Genomic DNA, 15,421 nt, shown 5'->3' on the forward strand with positions numbered 1-15,421 from the left:
TTTGATTTGTGCGGTTGGTCAACCCTTGAAATGAAAATCATTAATAAGATGTAGGTTAATTCTTACAAAGAAGGAGACAGCAACCAGCCACTATTAATACTGCTATTTATTTAGGTATATAGCACCGTTACCGGTTTCGAACTGGTAAGTTCATCATCAGACGGTTGTTCACATGATTTCCAAGATACACTTTACATTATCGTCCGTTTTCGATTTTTATTCTTCCACTGAGGCGAAGTACACTACTGGCCATTAAAATTGCTACACCACGAAGATGAAGTGCTTCAGACGCGAAATTTAACCGACAGGAAGAAGATGCTGTGATATGCAAATGATTAGCTTTACAGAGCATTCACACAAGGTTGGTGCCGGTGGCGACACCTACAACGTGCTCACACGAGGAAAGTTTCCAGCCGATTTCTCATACACAAACAGTAGTTGACCGGCGTTACCTGGTGAAACGTTGTTGTGATGCCTCTTGTAAGGTACCATCACGTTTCCGACTTTGATAAAGGTCGGATTGTAGCCTATCGCGATTGCGGTTTATCGTATCGCGACATTGCTGCTCGCGTTGGTCGAGATCCACTAAGACTGTTAGCAGAATATGGAATTGGTGGGTTCAGGAGGGTAATACGGAACGCCATGCTGGATCCCAAAGTCCTCGTATCACTAGCAGTTGAGATGACAGGCATCTTATCCGCACAGCTGTAACGGATCATGCAGCCACGTCTCGATCCCTAAGTCAACAGACGGGGACGTTTGCAAGACAACAACCATCAAGGCCGTTATTACGGCCAGAGGTGGTTGTTCTGGGTACTGATTTCTCAGGATCTATGCACCCAAATTGCTATAATATATTTGTCCAATGAATACCCGTTAATCATCTGCATTTCTTCTTGGCGTAGCAATTTTAATGGCCAGTAGTGTATTTTTGGTGTGTTGTTGCCGTCGAAAATTCACACAACACACCAAAAATACTTCGCGACAGTGGAAGAATAAAAATCGGAAACGGACAATAATGTAAAGTGTATCTTGGAAATCATGTGAACAGCCGTCTGATGACGAACGTGCCAGTTCGAAACCGGTAACGGCGCTGTTTACCTAAATAAATAGCAGTGTTAATGGTGTCTGGTTGCTGTCTTCTTCTTTTTAAGAATTAACCTACGTTAATTGTACAGAGCCACAGTCTCTTCATGTCAGTTTTAGACAAAGTAGCATGATTAATAAGAGCGTGAAACTCGGTTTTCTCCATTTTGAATCACAGTCGACCCGCTGACCAACTCAGATGGCTCTCAACAACGAAATGTTCGCTGTACATTGTTTAAAGTCCTTATACGATGCTTGGAATAATTAGGCTTACGGGCCATGAAGGGGCAACAAAATTGTTCTATTCTTTCATGGAAACTTACTAGACTTGTGAAATCATTCTCATAGATTACAGTTTTTAATTTTGCGGTGTAGATCCTGCCTGGGTCGCCATTAATATTTTTATGTGACTCTTCCCTGCCCCTGACAGCGTCGCTGAGCGTGGCCATGCAAGGGGCGTTCCTGGGCTGGCCAGCGCCGACGCTGCCGAAGCTGGAGGCGGCCGACTCGCCGGTGCCGATCACGCTGGAGCAGGCCTCGTGGCTGGCGTCCATCAACTCGCTGACGACGCTCATCGCCGTGCCGCTGGTGGCCCTCACCATAGACCGGCTGGGCCGCAAGTGGCTGCTCCTGCTCGCCGCCGCGCCCTTCGCCGTCTTCTGGCTGATGGTCGCCTTCGTCTCCTCCTTCGAGATGCTCCTCGCCGCCCGCATCATCGGCAGCATCGGCTCCGGCATAGCGCTCTCGGTGCCGCATCTGTACGTGTCCGAGGTGGCACAGACCCACATCCGGGGCGCGCTGGCCGCGCTCTTCATGATCATGATGAACAGCGGGAACCTGTACATCATGTGCACCGGGCCCTTCCTCTCGGTGACGGGCGCCTCCTACGCGGGGCTGGCGCTGCCCGCTCTCTTCGTGCTGACCTTCGTCTGGGTGCCCGAATCTCCGTACTTCCTGCTGCTGCGCAAGAAAGAGGGTGACGCGAAGGACACGCTGGCCCGGCTGCGCGCGAACACGGATCTGGAGGCGGAGCTGCGAGAAATGCACAAAGCCATACAGCAGAAGCGGCAGACGCAGGGTTCTTTCAGAGATATCCTCTTCAACGCCGTCCACCGGCGGACGCTGCTGCTAGTGGTGGGTCTGACGGTGCTGTACCTGGGGACCGGGTCCCAGGCGCTGGTGGCGTTCTCCACAGAGATCTTCATCCGCAGCGGCAGCTCCATCGACCCGAACGTGAGCTCCATCATCGTGGCCGCGGTGCAGCTGGTCGCCAGCGTGTCGGCGTCGGCGCTGGTGGACCGGGCGGGCCGTCGGCCGCTCCTCATATGCGGCTTCGTCGGCTGCGCCGTCTCCATGGCGGCCCTCGGCGTCTACTTCTTCCTCGCCGACGCCCAGCACATGGACATGTCTGCCCTCTACTGGCTGCCGCTCACCGGCCTAAATGCCTTCCAGGTACCACCCGTAACACAAATCTTACTGTGACACCTCTTCGTAAGAAAAACGACAAGGAAGACTCCCACTTTGAGTGTCATGCTCATATTATTACGTTATCTTCAATGTGGGAAAGAAAGCCATGCCAAGCGCTCAGCGGCCAATGCGGTACTATGCTTTCGAATTTTTTCAAACTGTTGCATCCTCACTTTATTAATAATTATAGTACAAAGTAATATCTCCAGTTACAGTTGCATTCTCAGCAAGTACACCAAGTCCTTTCATCCATAAAAAAATGTTCAAATGTGTGTAAATGAAATGATCGTATGGCATTGTTGGCCGGGAGGCCCCATGCGGGGACGTTCGGCCGCCGTATTGCAAGTGTTTTTTAGTTGACGCCACTTCGGCGATTTGCGCGTCAATGATGATGAAATGATGATGAAAGACACGCAACACCCAGTCATCACGAGGCAGAGAAAATCCCTGACCCCGCCGGGCATCGAAGCCGGGACCCATGCGCGGGAAGCGAGAACACTACCGTAAGACCACGTGCAGCGGACAAAGTGTGTAAAATCTTATGGGACTTAACAAGTCCCTAAGCTTACACACTACTTAACCTAAATTATCCTAAGGACAAACACACACACCCATGCCCGAGGGAGGACTCGAACCTCCGCCGGGACCAGCCGCACAGCCCATGACTGCAGCGCCTTAGACCGCTCGGCTAATCACGCTCCTTTCATCCATATATGTATTTTTCAATCATTACTAACTTTTCTACATGAGCGGATATACAATGTAAATGGCATATTATTATAAACATAACTAGGTCTACCTTGAGTCTTCGGGTCAATTCCACAAAGCCAAGTCTTGTAGGCGATGACATCTCTGTCGGCGAAAGATCAAGTCCAGGAAGGGAAGTGTTATCACATCGAACGATGGCTAGCGTAAACCAACCACTACCAGAATTTCCAGTAGCGACGTCCAGAGTAAAATTAACCCTGCAGCCACGAAAGAATATAGGTCCATTTAATATAACTGCTTGGGCTGTTCCATTTCGACCAAGTTTATTCTCGAGACTAATATGTTTTTAGACAGGTGTGCGATGCCGGCGTTGACGATACACACATCGACGAGGCATAGTGCTTCAATGCTGTTGCAGATAGAGCTCACAACATCTTAGTGAGGACTGCCAAACCCTCTAATATTGTGGGCATGCCAAGTTCTTGAGCTCGTAGTATTACGGCATGGCATTCTTTCCAACACTGAAGACAGCGTACGTGGGTTGTTTGATAAAGCTGATAAAAACGCGAGAAAAATATTGGTTTCGTAAGCAACCCACCTTACTTCTCGACATAGTCTCGTTTAAGGGATATGCAATTGGTCCAGCGATCCTCCAGCTTTTTCATCCCACCGGAAAAATAGGTTCTGTCATACTCCGCAAAATACTCGTTAACTGCAATTATCACTTCCTCATTTGGCGAAAATTTCTTCCCACTAAGCCAGAGTTTCAAATCAGGGAACCGAAATATGTCATTTAGGGCTAAATATGGTGAACAGGGTGGATGAGGGACCAATTCAAAGCCCAGTCCATGCACTTTCGCCATTTTTATCGCTGATGTGTGGGATGGTGCACTGTTCTGGTGAAACAGCGCCTTTAAGCCAAATCAAGTGTCAAATGGTTCAACAATCAAGTATGTTACGATTCTACCTTTTTTCAAGTAATTTACAAGAATTATTCCTTGGGAATCCCAAAAAACAGTGGCCATCAGCTTACCAGCTGACAGAATGGTCTTTGCCTTCTTCGGTGCACTTCACCAGCCTTGTCCATAGCTTTGACTGTCGCTTTGACTCTGATGTGCAATGATGAATCCAGGTTTCATCAACAGTCACAAATCGATGCAAAAAAAATTTGCGGATTGCAGTTAAATATCGCCAGATATTGCGCTGAAATTTTGTGCCGGATGTGTTTTTGGTCGACACCCTCCTTGCACTCAGCTTCTTCATTGCCAGTTCGCGCAGAATATTACCAAGTCTCAGAAATCTCACGAATTTTTATTCAACTGTCTTACATTACCGTGTAATAGATTTTGTCAATGGTTTTCTTTGTGGTGACCTCAACTGGACGGTCATAGAGCGCTTCGTCTTCGGTGCTTGTCCGATCACGTTTCATTAATCCAGTAGTAAATGGTCTTCTATTACGATGCCGAATCCGCATGGACTTCATCCAATACTGTTTTGATTTGTATGGCACTCTAAACCTTCAAATGAAAATGTTAATAATAGCGCGAAATTCTGTTTTCTCCATTTTCAATCGCACTCGAGACACTGGCGAATTCAGACGGCATTTTCAATCGCACTCGAGACACTGGCGAATTCAGACGGCTATGAACAATGACCTGTACGCAGTACATTGTTGAAATTCTATATAAGATTCTTGGAATAATCCAGCATTGCATTTTTTAAGAAAAACGCAGTAAAACATTTTCTATTCTTAGAAATAAGGTGACCTTTTTTTGGTAATTATTTTTACTGCAGTTCTCGGGTTATTTTAATTTGCTGCATGGTCGTCGATAAAGCCTTAACTACTCCATCAAACAGTGTACCATTTTGTACAGGGCTGGACGTAATTCTGGTCTGGTACACGCATTTTCTTGTACGTCCAAAGATTATTCGTTGATTTTAAGCCACTGGTGAATAAAATCTTAACGAAACAGTAATCAACTGTAATAACAATTTTTTTAATTATATCCAAATGCAGCGCTTAAAATGCAACACATTTATACGAAACACAGTTTTAAGTGCAAGTTCAAAAACCTCCCAGAAGAACACGTTTTTCGCACGTAAAACCCGAACAATGAAGGATTTTTGCAAATGCTTCTTACAGTACCGTAAGAAGGTATTTTTTTATTATCTGTGTAACTTTAAAAACTCTCAGCACGTGAGATTCGCGTAAAACCGGATTTTACTTGCATTTCATGTGCAACTTTAGACCACTATATCGTCGCAACGAATACAGCTTTCACTAAAGAACAGGACGAGTACTGATTACATGTATCTGCCTACCTTGTTACAAAATTAGAACCGATTAACCCAAGTTTAAACAGAAGTGGCATGAGTAAAAAAAAATCACAAAAAAACTTTATTTTGGATATAAAATCCGAATGAAGCTAGATTTTTGAAAGCGAGTTCTCAATTTTATTTGATTAATTTTAAACCGCTTCCGCGCATTCAGTTCGCTTAAGAAGGAATTTTACTTGCTCCATTTAGTTCGACGTTTTAAACCATAGTTTCTCGACAACGGATAAAGATTATCGGATAAAAAAAATTAGTTTTAAGTTTATCCGTTTACCTACCTGCGTGTAAAATTTGAACCGATTCGTACAAGTTTGAAGCATATAAATGAAGCGCTTCAAAAACCTCCCAGAGAAACCAATGTTTTGGACATAAAATCTGACATACCGGTGGACCAAGTTTGAAACGTCAGTCGCGTTCAAGAGTTATTTAAGGGTGACTGTTTCTGCACGTAAAACCAAAATGAGGATGACTGTTTTTGCACGCAAAATCCGAACAGTGCACATACAAATGGTGCCATTACCTGGGCACTGAAGCCCAATTAAAATGTTTTGCAAAAGAAATTAATCGATTCGCACTTCTTGCCCTGCCGGGAGCTCCAGTTCGTTATTCAGACCTTGCTTAATAAACTGTAGCATTTAGCTCCGGTAAGGCTAAACAAATGGCCGCTGATCCTGGCTACACCAAAACCTTTCTACCTCACATTAGGTTCTCTCTGGTGTTTCGCCAGATATCTAAAATTTCGTGTCTTCAATGTGCAGCTGGAGGCAGCCCAAACAAATATCACTGATCACTTCTTTCAAGCGACGCCCAGTGTCGTGTAGTGGGAAGCAAATCGACGCTTTCCGTCGCCACTGGGCGGAGCGTGAAAGAAGTGACGAACAGTTTTTGTTTGGGCTGACTCCAGCTGCCCACTGAAAAAGTGAAGTTGCAGGTACCTCCAGAAGCATCGAAGAAAAAGCGCCTGACGACTCTTAAGAGAGACACTATATGGCCTAGGGGCTAACGTGGGGCTAAGTCCCCCGAGGCATTTCGCGGTGGTGACGATGTATACAGAGAAGCGGAAATGCAGAAAATTGTAGCGAAATGTAGGACGATCTGCAGCGGAGAGACTTTTTTGCAAGGACTGACAGTCCACCCTCAACGTAAATGTCAGGTATTGAGCATAAATAAGTAGCAAGACCTATGACACTATGACAACCCGATCGCAGAATTATTACAGGAAGCAGTCACATACATGAAACAGCTAGGAGTATGCGTACGTACGAAGTGATTTAAAGAGGAACGACCACATAATACTATTCGTAGGTAAGGAAAATGGCAGCCAGACATTCACTGGACGAATCCTCAGGAAATGTAGGTATCTTACAAAAACTTCGTTAGGTCGATTTTGAATGATGCTCGGACCCGTAACGAAACAAGATTCACAGAGGATAAACAGAAGATCCAAAGAACTGTGCGTTTCGTGACAGGTACATTTAGTAAGGACGAAAGCGTCTGGGAACCGGCCACTGTGGCCGAGCGGTTCTAGGCGCTCCAGTCCGGAACCGCGCTGCTGCTACGGTCGCGGGTTCGAATCCAGCCTCGGGCATGGATGTGTCTTTTGTCCTTAGGTTAGTTAGGTTTAAGTAGTACTAAGTCTAGGTGACTGATGACCTCAGATGTTAAGTCCCATAGTGCTTAGAGCCATTTGAACCATTCGAAAGAGTCTGTGAAACGCTCAGGTACCTACAGTGGCAGAAGTTGCGACAGAAGCGTTTTGCATGCCGGTCTTTTTTTTACTTTCAAAGCTGAAAGACCGTACACTCCTTGAAGAGTAATCCAATACACTGAGGCGACAAAAGTCATGGAATAGCTCGTTATATCTTGTCGGACCTCCTTTTGTCCGGCGTAGTACAGCAGTTCGACATGGCTTGGACTCGAAAAGTCGTTGGAAGTCCCCGGCAGAAATATTGAGCCAAGCTGCCTCTATAGCCGTCCATAACTGCGAAAGTGTAGCAGATGCAGGATTTTGTGCACGAACAGACCACTCCATTATCGCCCATAAATGTTCGACAGGCTTCGTGTCGGGAGATACTGGGGGCCAAATCATTCGCCCAAACTGTCCAGAATGTTCTTCGAACCAATTGCGAACAACCGTGGCCAGAAGATATTGCGCATTGTCGTCCATACTAATTCCATCGTTGATTGGGAACATGAAGTCTACGAATAGCGGCAAATGGTCTCCAGGTAGTCAACCATAACCATATCCCGTCGATGATCGGTTCAGATGGACCAGCTCACACAGCTTTCACAGTGCCTTGCTGCTGACATCTTGGGTCCATGGATTCGTGGAGTCTGCACCACACTCGAACCCTACCATCAGCTCTTACCAACAGAAATCGGGACTTATCTGACCACACCACTGTTTTCCAGTCGTATGTGGTCTAACCCATATGATCACCAGCCCAAAGAAGCATTGCAGGCGATATCTTAGACTACAGTTAGCGAAGTGTTGGTCGTCTGCTGCCGTAGCCCATTAACGCCAAATTTCGTCCACTGTCCTAACGGATACGTTCATCGTACGTCCCACATTGATTTCTGCGATTATGTGATGCAGAGTTGCCTGTCTGTTAGGACTGACAACTCTACGCAAACGCCGCTGCCCTCAGTCGTTCAGTGAAGGTCGTCGTCCGTTACGTTGTATGTAGTGAAAAGTAATGCCTGAAATTCTCAGCACACTCTTGGCACGGTGGATTTCGGAACATTGAATTCCCCAACGATTTCCAAAATGCGATGTCCCATGCGTCTAGCTCCAACTACCACTCCGCATTCAATGTATGTTAATTCCGTTTGTGTGGCCATAACCACGTCGGAAACCTTTTAACATGAATTGCCAGAGTACAAATGACAGCTCCGTCAATGCACCACCCTTTTACCTTGAGTATCGCAATCTGTATGTAAGCACTTTGTTGTCCATGGCTTTTGTCACCTCAGTGTATGTTACTTTCTTCTGTGTATATTTCGAGAAAGGACCATAAAGGTAAAGTTAAAGATATTCGAGCTTACATGGAGGCTTAGCAGCAATTGTTCTTCTCCCGAACTATTCGCGACTGGAAAGTAAAGCGGAGAAAGCGTTAGTGGTACACTAAATACTCTCCACTACACACGGAAAGATCCCTTGCGGGGTGTACATGTAGATCATCGGAAATATGATTTTTCTTCTCTTTTACAGGCGTCGTATGCCCTGGGTCTCGGAGCAGCCTTCTTCGTCGTCGTCGGGGAGATATTCCACGTGTCGGTGAAGGGTGTGGCGTCCTCAGTGGTGACTGCGGCACTGGGCGTGGTGGGCTTCGCAACCAAGATGTCGTTCCAGCCGGTGTCCGCTGCGCTCGGCACCCACTGGGTCTTCTGGGGGTTCGCGGTTATCTCCCTGTGCGGAGCTCTCTACGTCTTCATGCTCATCCCAGAGACCAAGGGGCAGACCTTCAGCGAGATAAATGAACTCATGGAAAGCAGCGTCCCTACGGAAGTCGTGAACGAGAAAACCAAAGGTCATCATACAACCTCTTAAACGAGATAAGGAGCAATCAAGTACGGAGTGTAGCAGTCTATTCGTTTCCATCTGTTGGAGGCTGTTTACATATAAACATACTTCCAGAAAAAAATTAGTACACCCTTTTAGAGGTTTCCAGTCCACTCAATATTAGTTATTGCAACAGTCCATATGTAGTACATGAAATGATTACTTTTACAGATCAATAGTACACGCGGTTTTGAGGTACCAGATGTCGACCCATGCTGAAACACCCACATTGGTATGTTGTGTAGCCTCCACGGGTGACAATGCAGGTGGTGACTCAGGCATACAGTCGATCGTACAGATAGCGAATACTGTCCTGGGATACGTTATGCCACGTCTGCTCGGGCTGTTGAAGTAGTTTTGTGACAGTGGTTGGTTGATGAGTCGCTTGAGTCACTTCTCATCCCTTCATATCCCACACATGCTGGATTAGAGACAAGTCCGGAGATCGTGATGGTGAAGGAAGTTGCTGCACGTCTTGCAGAGTTGCAGAGTATGTCGAGTTTCACAGGTAATGTGTGGGCGGGCATTATCCTGCTGGAACAACGCATCACCTTCCTGTTGCAAGAACGGCAAAAGAGTGGGTCTAACAACATTCTGTACTTACCGAATGCTGGTTAGCGTCTCCTGCAGAAACACCAATGGCGAACGAGAGTTGTAGCTTATCGCACCCCAGACTATAAGACCTGGGCGAATGCTCTTTACGAAACAGCGCTCACTAGGCCTACGTCGTACGTGTAAACGATCATCACTTGCGTGCAGGCAGAATCTGCTTTCATCGCTAAAGACCACAGCGCGCCATTTCATCTTCCAAGTGATCCTCTGAAGGCACACGTCGAGTCGTGCGCATCGATGCTGCGCCGTGAGTGGAAGACGGGCTACGGTTGCGCGTCCCTAGCCCCTCTGGTAATAACCGTTTTAACAGTTCGTGTCGACACGTCTGGGTACAGAAGCCCTCTTATGTGTGCTGTGGCATCATTTCGATTTGCCACTGCTGCTATTGCAAAACGACGACTCTGGCTGGCGTCTGTGCTGCATGGGCGTCCAGAACATCGTCTGCGTGTATGAGAATGTTCACGTGACCACTGGTGACAACATCGTTGTACGACTGATGCAGCACATCCAGCTTGTGTGTCATTTCTCCGAAAGGACCATTATGCTACTCGACAGGCCACAGTCTGACCCCTGTCAAAATCGCTCAGCTGGGTGTAGGAAGCACGAGTGCGACTCCAAGGCACGGTTGCCTGCTTACTTCACATGTTTGCACCGCACTGAGCCTTCTGAACAACCGAGCGTGGTGGCGCAGTGGCTATCACACTGGACTCGCTTTAGGGAGGACGACGGTTCAATTCTGCGTCAGGCCATCCTGATTTAGGTTTTCCGTGATTTCCCCAAATCGCTTCAGGGAAATGCCGGGATGGTTCCTTTGACAGGGTACGGCCGACTTCCTTCCCCATCCTTCCCTAATCCGATGAGACCAATGGCCTCGCTGTTTGGTCTCTTCCCCCAAATCAACCCAACCCTTCTGGCTGCGAGCGTTCCCTAATAAAGAGTAGGCACAGATGGCGCGCTGGTAGCTATGCCGCTACCCTATCTGTTGGTGGACAACGTTGAAACAATTATCAGTACATCTACTGTCCCTCAGATGGGATATGCTATCGTCGGATGAAAATCAACGTCCTCTTACTGGGTGTACTAACTTTTTTTTTTCTGGCAGTGCATATGACAAGCCTGTGTTAAAAAAAAAAACAGCAGACACTAGTATTGATAAGGTGCCTGCCACGTATGACAGAAAGGGAACTTTGAAAATTTGTAACAATAATAAGTCTTCCTTGAAGTTGGGCATAATTTACACGTAAAGCCCCAATCTTAGAAATTATGTTTTGTTACTAATGCTCTGTGAGGAAGGAAAGTAATCTCTAATTAGCTGCCTGAGTCTGTATTTGCATGTGTTTTTGTATCAGTTGGTTTCATTGATGTATTTTGTATTTGCATGTACTACATAGTATCGAAACAAGCAGATAAGAGCAGCGGTGCAGAAAGTCTTTGATATCACTATCGGTTATGTCCGCTAAATTTTAAAATTACGAAGCGCTTTTCTTGTTATATATTAACCGCCATTGCTTCCTTGACGACTAAAAAGAATTTATTACTGTATTTCACAGACTGAGTACAAAATATGATAGCGATCAATAAAGAATTGCCGGCCGCGGTGGTCTAGTGGTTCTGGCGCTGCAGTCCGGAACCGCGGGACTGCTACGGTCGCAGATTCGAATCCTGCCTCGGGCATGGGTGTGTGTGTTCATCCTTAGGTTAGTTAGGTTTAAGTAGTTCTAAGTTCTAGGGGACTTATGACCTAAGATGTTGAGTCCCATAGTGCTCAGAGCCATTGAACCAATAAAGAATTATAATTAATTTTCAAATTGGCAGAGACAGTGCGGTTTCTACTCCATGCTACGACAATAAGAGATACAAATATGGTCACTATGTCAGTGTCAGAAGCACACTTCTATAAGATCTGTTTATAAAAAGACTAAACTCAGCGAATTCACTTATTTCTTTCCCCAGAAAGACGTAACGCATTACGTTTCCGGACAGAATAACGTCCTCGAATCTATTCTTTAACGTCCTTTTTTCTTGCATAATAAAGAAGTCTAAAATATTTTTAAAAATGTATATTGACGGGTCTTACGTATGTCGTAATGCATTAAGTTTTGAAGTTTCTAACTACTTTTTATTTAACAGCATTGTAACATTGACGAGAAAAACATTGAATTTCTGTTTACAAGCCTTAGTCGCTTGACACGATTATGTCTGGTGATTTCACTCGACATCTGCCGTACTACACGGCTAGAATCACACTTTCCAGTTGCAGGTTACCTATCTAATGGCTTCCAGAGGCAACAAAAATTTTATTTTCAGTGTTTCATTGACGCATTGACCGAATTTAAAAATTGAAAATGCCGTCACAATTTAGTGATTAAGAGATATAATGTTAAGTGAAGCTTTAAAGCTAGAAACTGTGATTATATCATGAGGCAGCATTACTCACGACATTACCCCGGCTACATTCGTCCATTAGTTGAGAATGAGACCACGTAGCAACTACCAGTAACCTTTCCACACACCTTCCTGAAACTTTCTCTCGCTGACATACTCCACAGATTAATTAAAGAAGAAAGGTTTATCGCTTACTACATTTTCACTGTTCCTGCAGTAAAATTTTGACATGATGCATGACGTTTTGATTTATTACTTTCTTACTACAGATCGCGCAGTGTAACTAGGCGCTTCCACAGGAACCCACTCTCGTTCTCAGCGACGGTCGAGTCCAACCCTCTGTTCCGAAGCGGTGGCATCCTCAGCTGCCCGACACCTATTGAACAGTGTGCTCTGTCTCATTATGATGGAAACGTTCTCTGCCGTCCTCGTTTACACTGTGAGAATGGAGATGTGAGCATGCCGGCTGCAGTGCAAACTTTCTCAAACGATTTCCAAGAAACTACTCTGAAAAAAAAATTATGCTTCCGCATCTCATAGCCTTTAGTTAGCTGCCTGATGAACTGTCTATCGTTTCGTTAACGGTCACAGTTATGACATTTATGTATTATTAAGTAAGATACTGCGTGAAATGTGAATACTTTGCAATGAAAAATAGGGGTCGCTATGGATTTGCCACATGTTAGACCGTATATTTCTGCATATGAAATGGAGCTAATAATCTGAACTTTTCTTCAAACATGAGAACTATATCTATCGCCGATCCAGAGAAAATAGATTCCGATCGTGTGCGGGAACGATAGAGAGCAGGCGAAGTATTCATAACACACTCATATCTTCTGAAAGGCTAGGCGCTCAGTCAGGAACCGCGCGACCGCTACGGTCGCGGGTTCGAATCCTGCCGTGGGCATGGATGTGTGTGATGTCCTTAGGTTAGTTAGGTTTAAGTAGTTCTAAGTTCTAGGGGACTGATGACCACAGATGTTAAGTCCCATAGTGCTCAGAGCCATTTTTCTTCTGAAAGGATCGATATACCGAAGAGATTTTTTGGCAAAAGATAGCAGGAAAAGCGGAGAGTATTTTATCATATAGGTAACAGGCTAAACTTTCTTATCTACTGCATTGTATGAGTGGTTACAAATTTTTTCAATGAAATAATTTAATTATTTCATTGTGAAATATAACGTCTCACTCAGCATTCGTTAACTCGCCATTTTTCAACAAAGAAACAGTAGTCTCAAGTCGACCGAGGAATAATGTTTCTCGAGTGATGGGATGGCTTTTGTCGTGTATGTTGTGGGAGTTCGTCATAATAAATGAGAACGTTACGATTAATGCTAAGAACCCTCCTCTCATCACTACCCATTGGAAATACCGGAAGTAGATGGTGCATCGTGCATGCTTCATTCATTTTTCGGAAAACCCACATATCTAATTCTTTAGCTATCCAGTTTCGCATAAAACGTGCGAGAAACTGAAATTATCTGTCCCGAAAGTCTTTCATAGAATGAACGGTACTAGCAGGCCACTGTTATCATACCTGAGAAAATGCGGTTGTAAATTACCTTCCATACGAGTATCGCTAACTGAGGTCAGCTAGAAATCTCCAAACAGAAATCTGTCAATTTTCTGGAGCTACCTATTGCTCAGTTCGAACAACATTTTCGTTATTCTTTCAGTTACATTCGTGATCATTTACACTACTGAAGAAGTCCTCAGCTCCAACACACCGCCGGCCGCTGTGGCCGAGCGCTTCTAGGCGCTTCAGTCCGGAACCACGCTGCTGCTACGGTCGCAGGTTAGAATCCTGCCTCGGGCATGGATGTGTGTGATGTCCTTAGGTTAGTTAGGTTTAAGTAATTCTAAGTCTAGGGGACTGATGACCTCAGATGTTAAGTCCCATAGTGCTCAGATCCATTTGAACCATTCAAACACACCAATCCATAATAGGCAGTCGAGCTAGCATTGTCACGAGTATAACATTTCGCTTTTCTATACTCGGCTAAGGAACGGTGCAATGATTCCACCTTCCATCTTTTCTGTTACTTACTGTCTTAGCTGATTCCAGTGCTACTGAGCAGCGCCGTTTTTCGTGGGTATGATTTGCTGAGAGTGTCGGCAACAGTGGCGTAAGCTATGAATCTGGTGAGAAATATGCAAAGTGTTTCTACGTTCAGTAATAAGACTTTCAAAAAATTGGGCTGAATCCTTTCGCAGCATGCACTTTCTCATCAACTCATATTAAGCACGCATACTTCATTTTGAATAGGATTTACTATATTAAAGTAAATGTCCACCATTTTAGAGGTGAGGAACGACACTTTTGCGGTCCCATGCGACAGAAGTTACTCATCGTATGTACGACAGCAGCTACGATTGTAAAGTATTTTTTACTTGGAAAAGAACTGTCACATTGCATATTTGCTACCACACAGTGAACGGCAATAATAAAACCTATCCTGTGTGTACGCCATTTCACTTTTACTCATTCCTACATAGCTCCTTTTCAGATACTTTACTGTAGCCGGCCGAAGTGGCCGTGCGGTTAAAGGCGCTGCAGTCTGGAACCGCAAGACCGCTACGGTCGCAGGTTCGAATCCTGCCTCAGGCATGGATGTTTGTGATGTCCTTAGGTTAGTTAGGTTTAACTAGTTCTAAGATCTAGGGGACTAATGACCTCGGCAGTTAAGTCCCATAGTGCTCAGAGCCATTTGAACCATTTTGAACTTTACTGTAATGACATACACATTATAGGGGAAAGGGGATGAACAACTTCTAACATTGGCTACACGGGTATAAGAGCTTTATCTTGTGTGCGTCGTGTACATCACTTATGCGAGTGTATAGGTGGTAATGATGTTGCTTCCACCACATGTCTGTTGCAGTTTTTAACTCTCTCTCTCTCTCTCTCTCTCTCTCTCTCTCTCTCTCTGTGTGTGTGTGTGTGTGTGTGTGTGTGTGTGATGTTGCTTCCACCACATGTCTGTTGCAGTTTTTAACTCTCTCTCTCTCTCTCTCTCTCTCTCTCTCTCTCTCTCTGTGTGTGTGTGTGTGTGTGTGTGTGTGTGTGTGTGTTTCCAGCTATGAGGCGAGAAAGACCTACAGACAAAATGTAAAACATTAGTTAGTTAATTTTCGAACTGTCTAGTTTACACTCTGTTGGAACACTCTATCGATTTCAGTTACGCACAAATGGACACAGGAAAGATTAGCACTTTTTAAGACGAGAAGGAGAACCATATTTACATGCAGAATTCATGGGGGATA

General features: G+C 45.1%; 1 protein-coding gene across 1 annotated transcript in view; it reads left to right on the forward strand.

Annotated features, from left to right (window-relative positions):
• Window positions 1–10,903, forward strand: part of LOC126094430 (facilitated trehalose transporter Tret1-like) — a 31,342-nt gene extending 20,439 nt beyond the window's left edge. The window contains exons 2-3 of the mRNA XM_049908836.1: window positions 1,517–2,538; window positions 8,807–10,903. Coding sequence (XP_049764793.1) covers window positions 1,517–2,538; window positions 8,807–9,145 — 1,361 coding nt within the window. The 3' untranslated portion in view covers window positions 9,146–10,903. The remainder of the gene's footprint in view (window positions 1–1,516; window positions 2,539–8,806) is intronic.
• The last annotated feature ends 4,518 nt before the right edge of the window (window positions 10,904–15,421 follow it).

Source organism: Schistocerca cancellata, chromosome 1, assembly GCF_023864275.1.
Source record: "Schistocerca cancellata isolate TAMUIC-IGC-003103 chromosome 1, iqSchCanc2.1, whole genome shotgun sequence".
Taxonomy (NCBI): domain Eukaryota; kingdom Metazoa; phylum Arthropoda; class Insecta; order Orthoptera; family Acrididae; genus Schistocerca; species Schistocerca cancellata.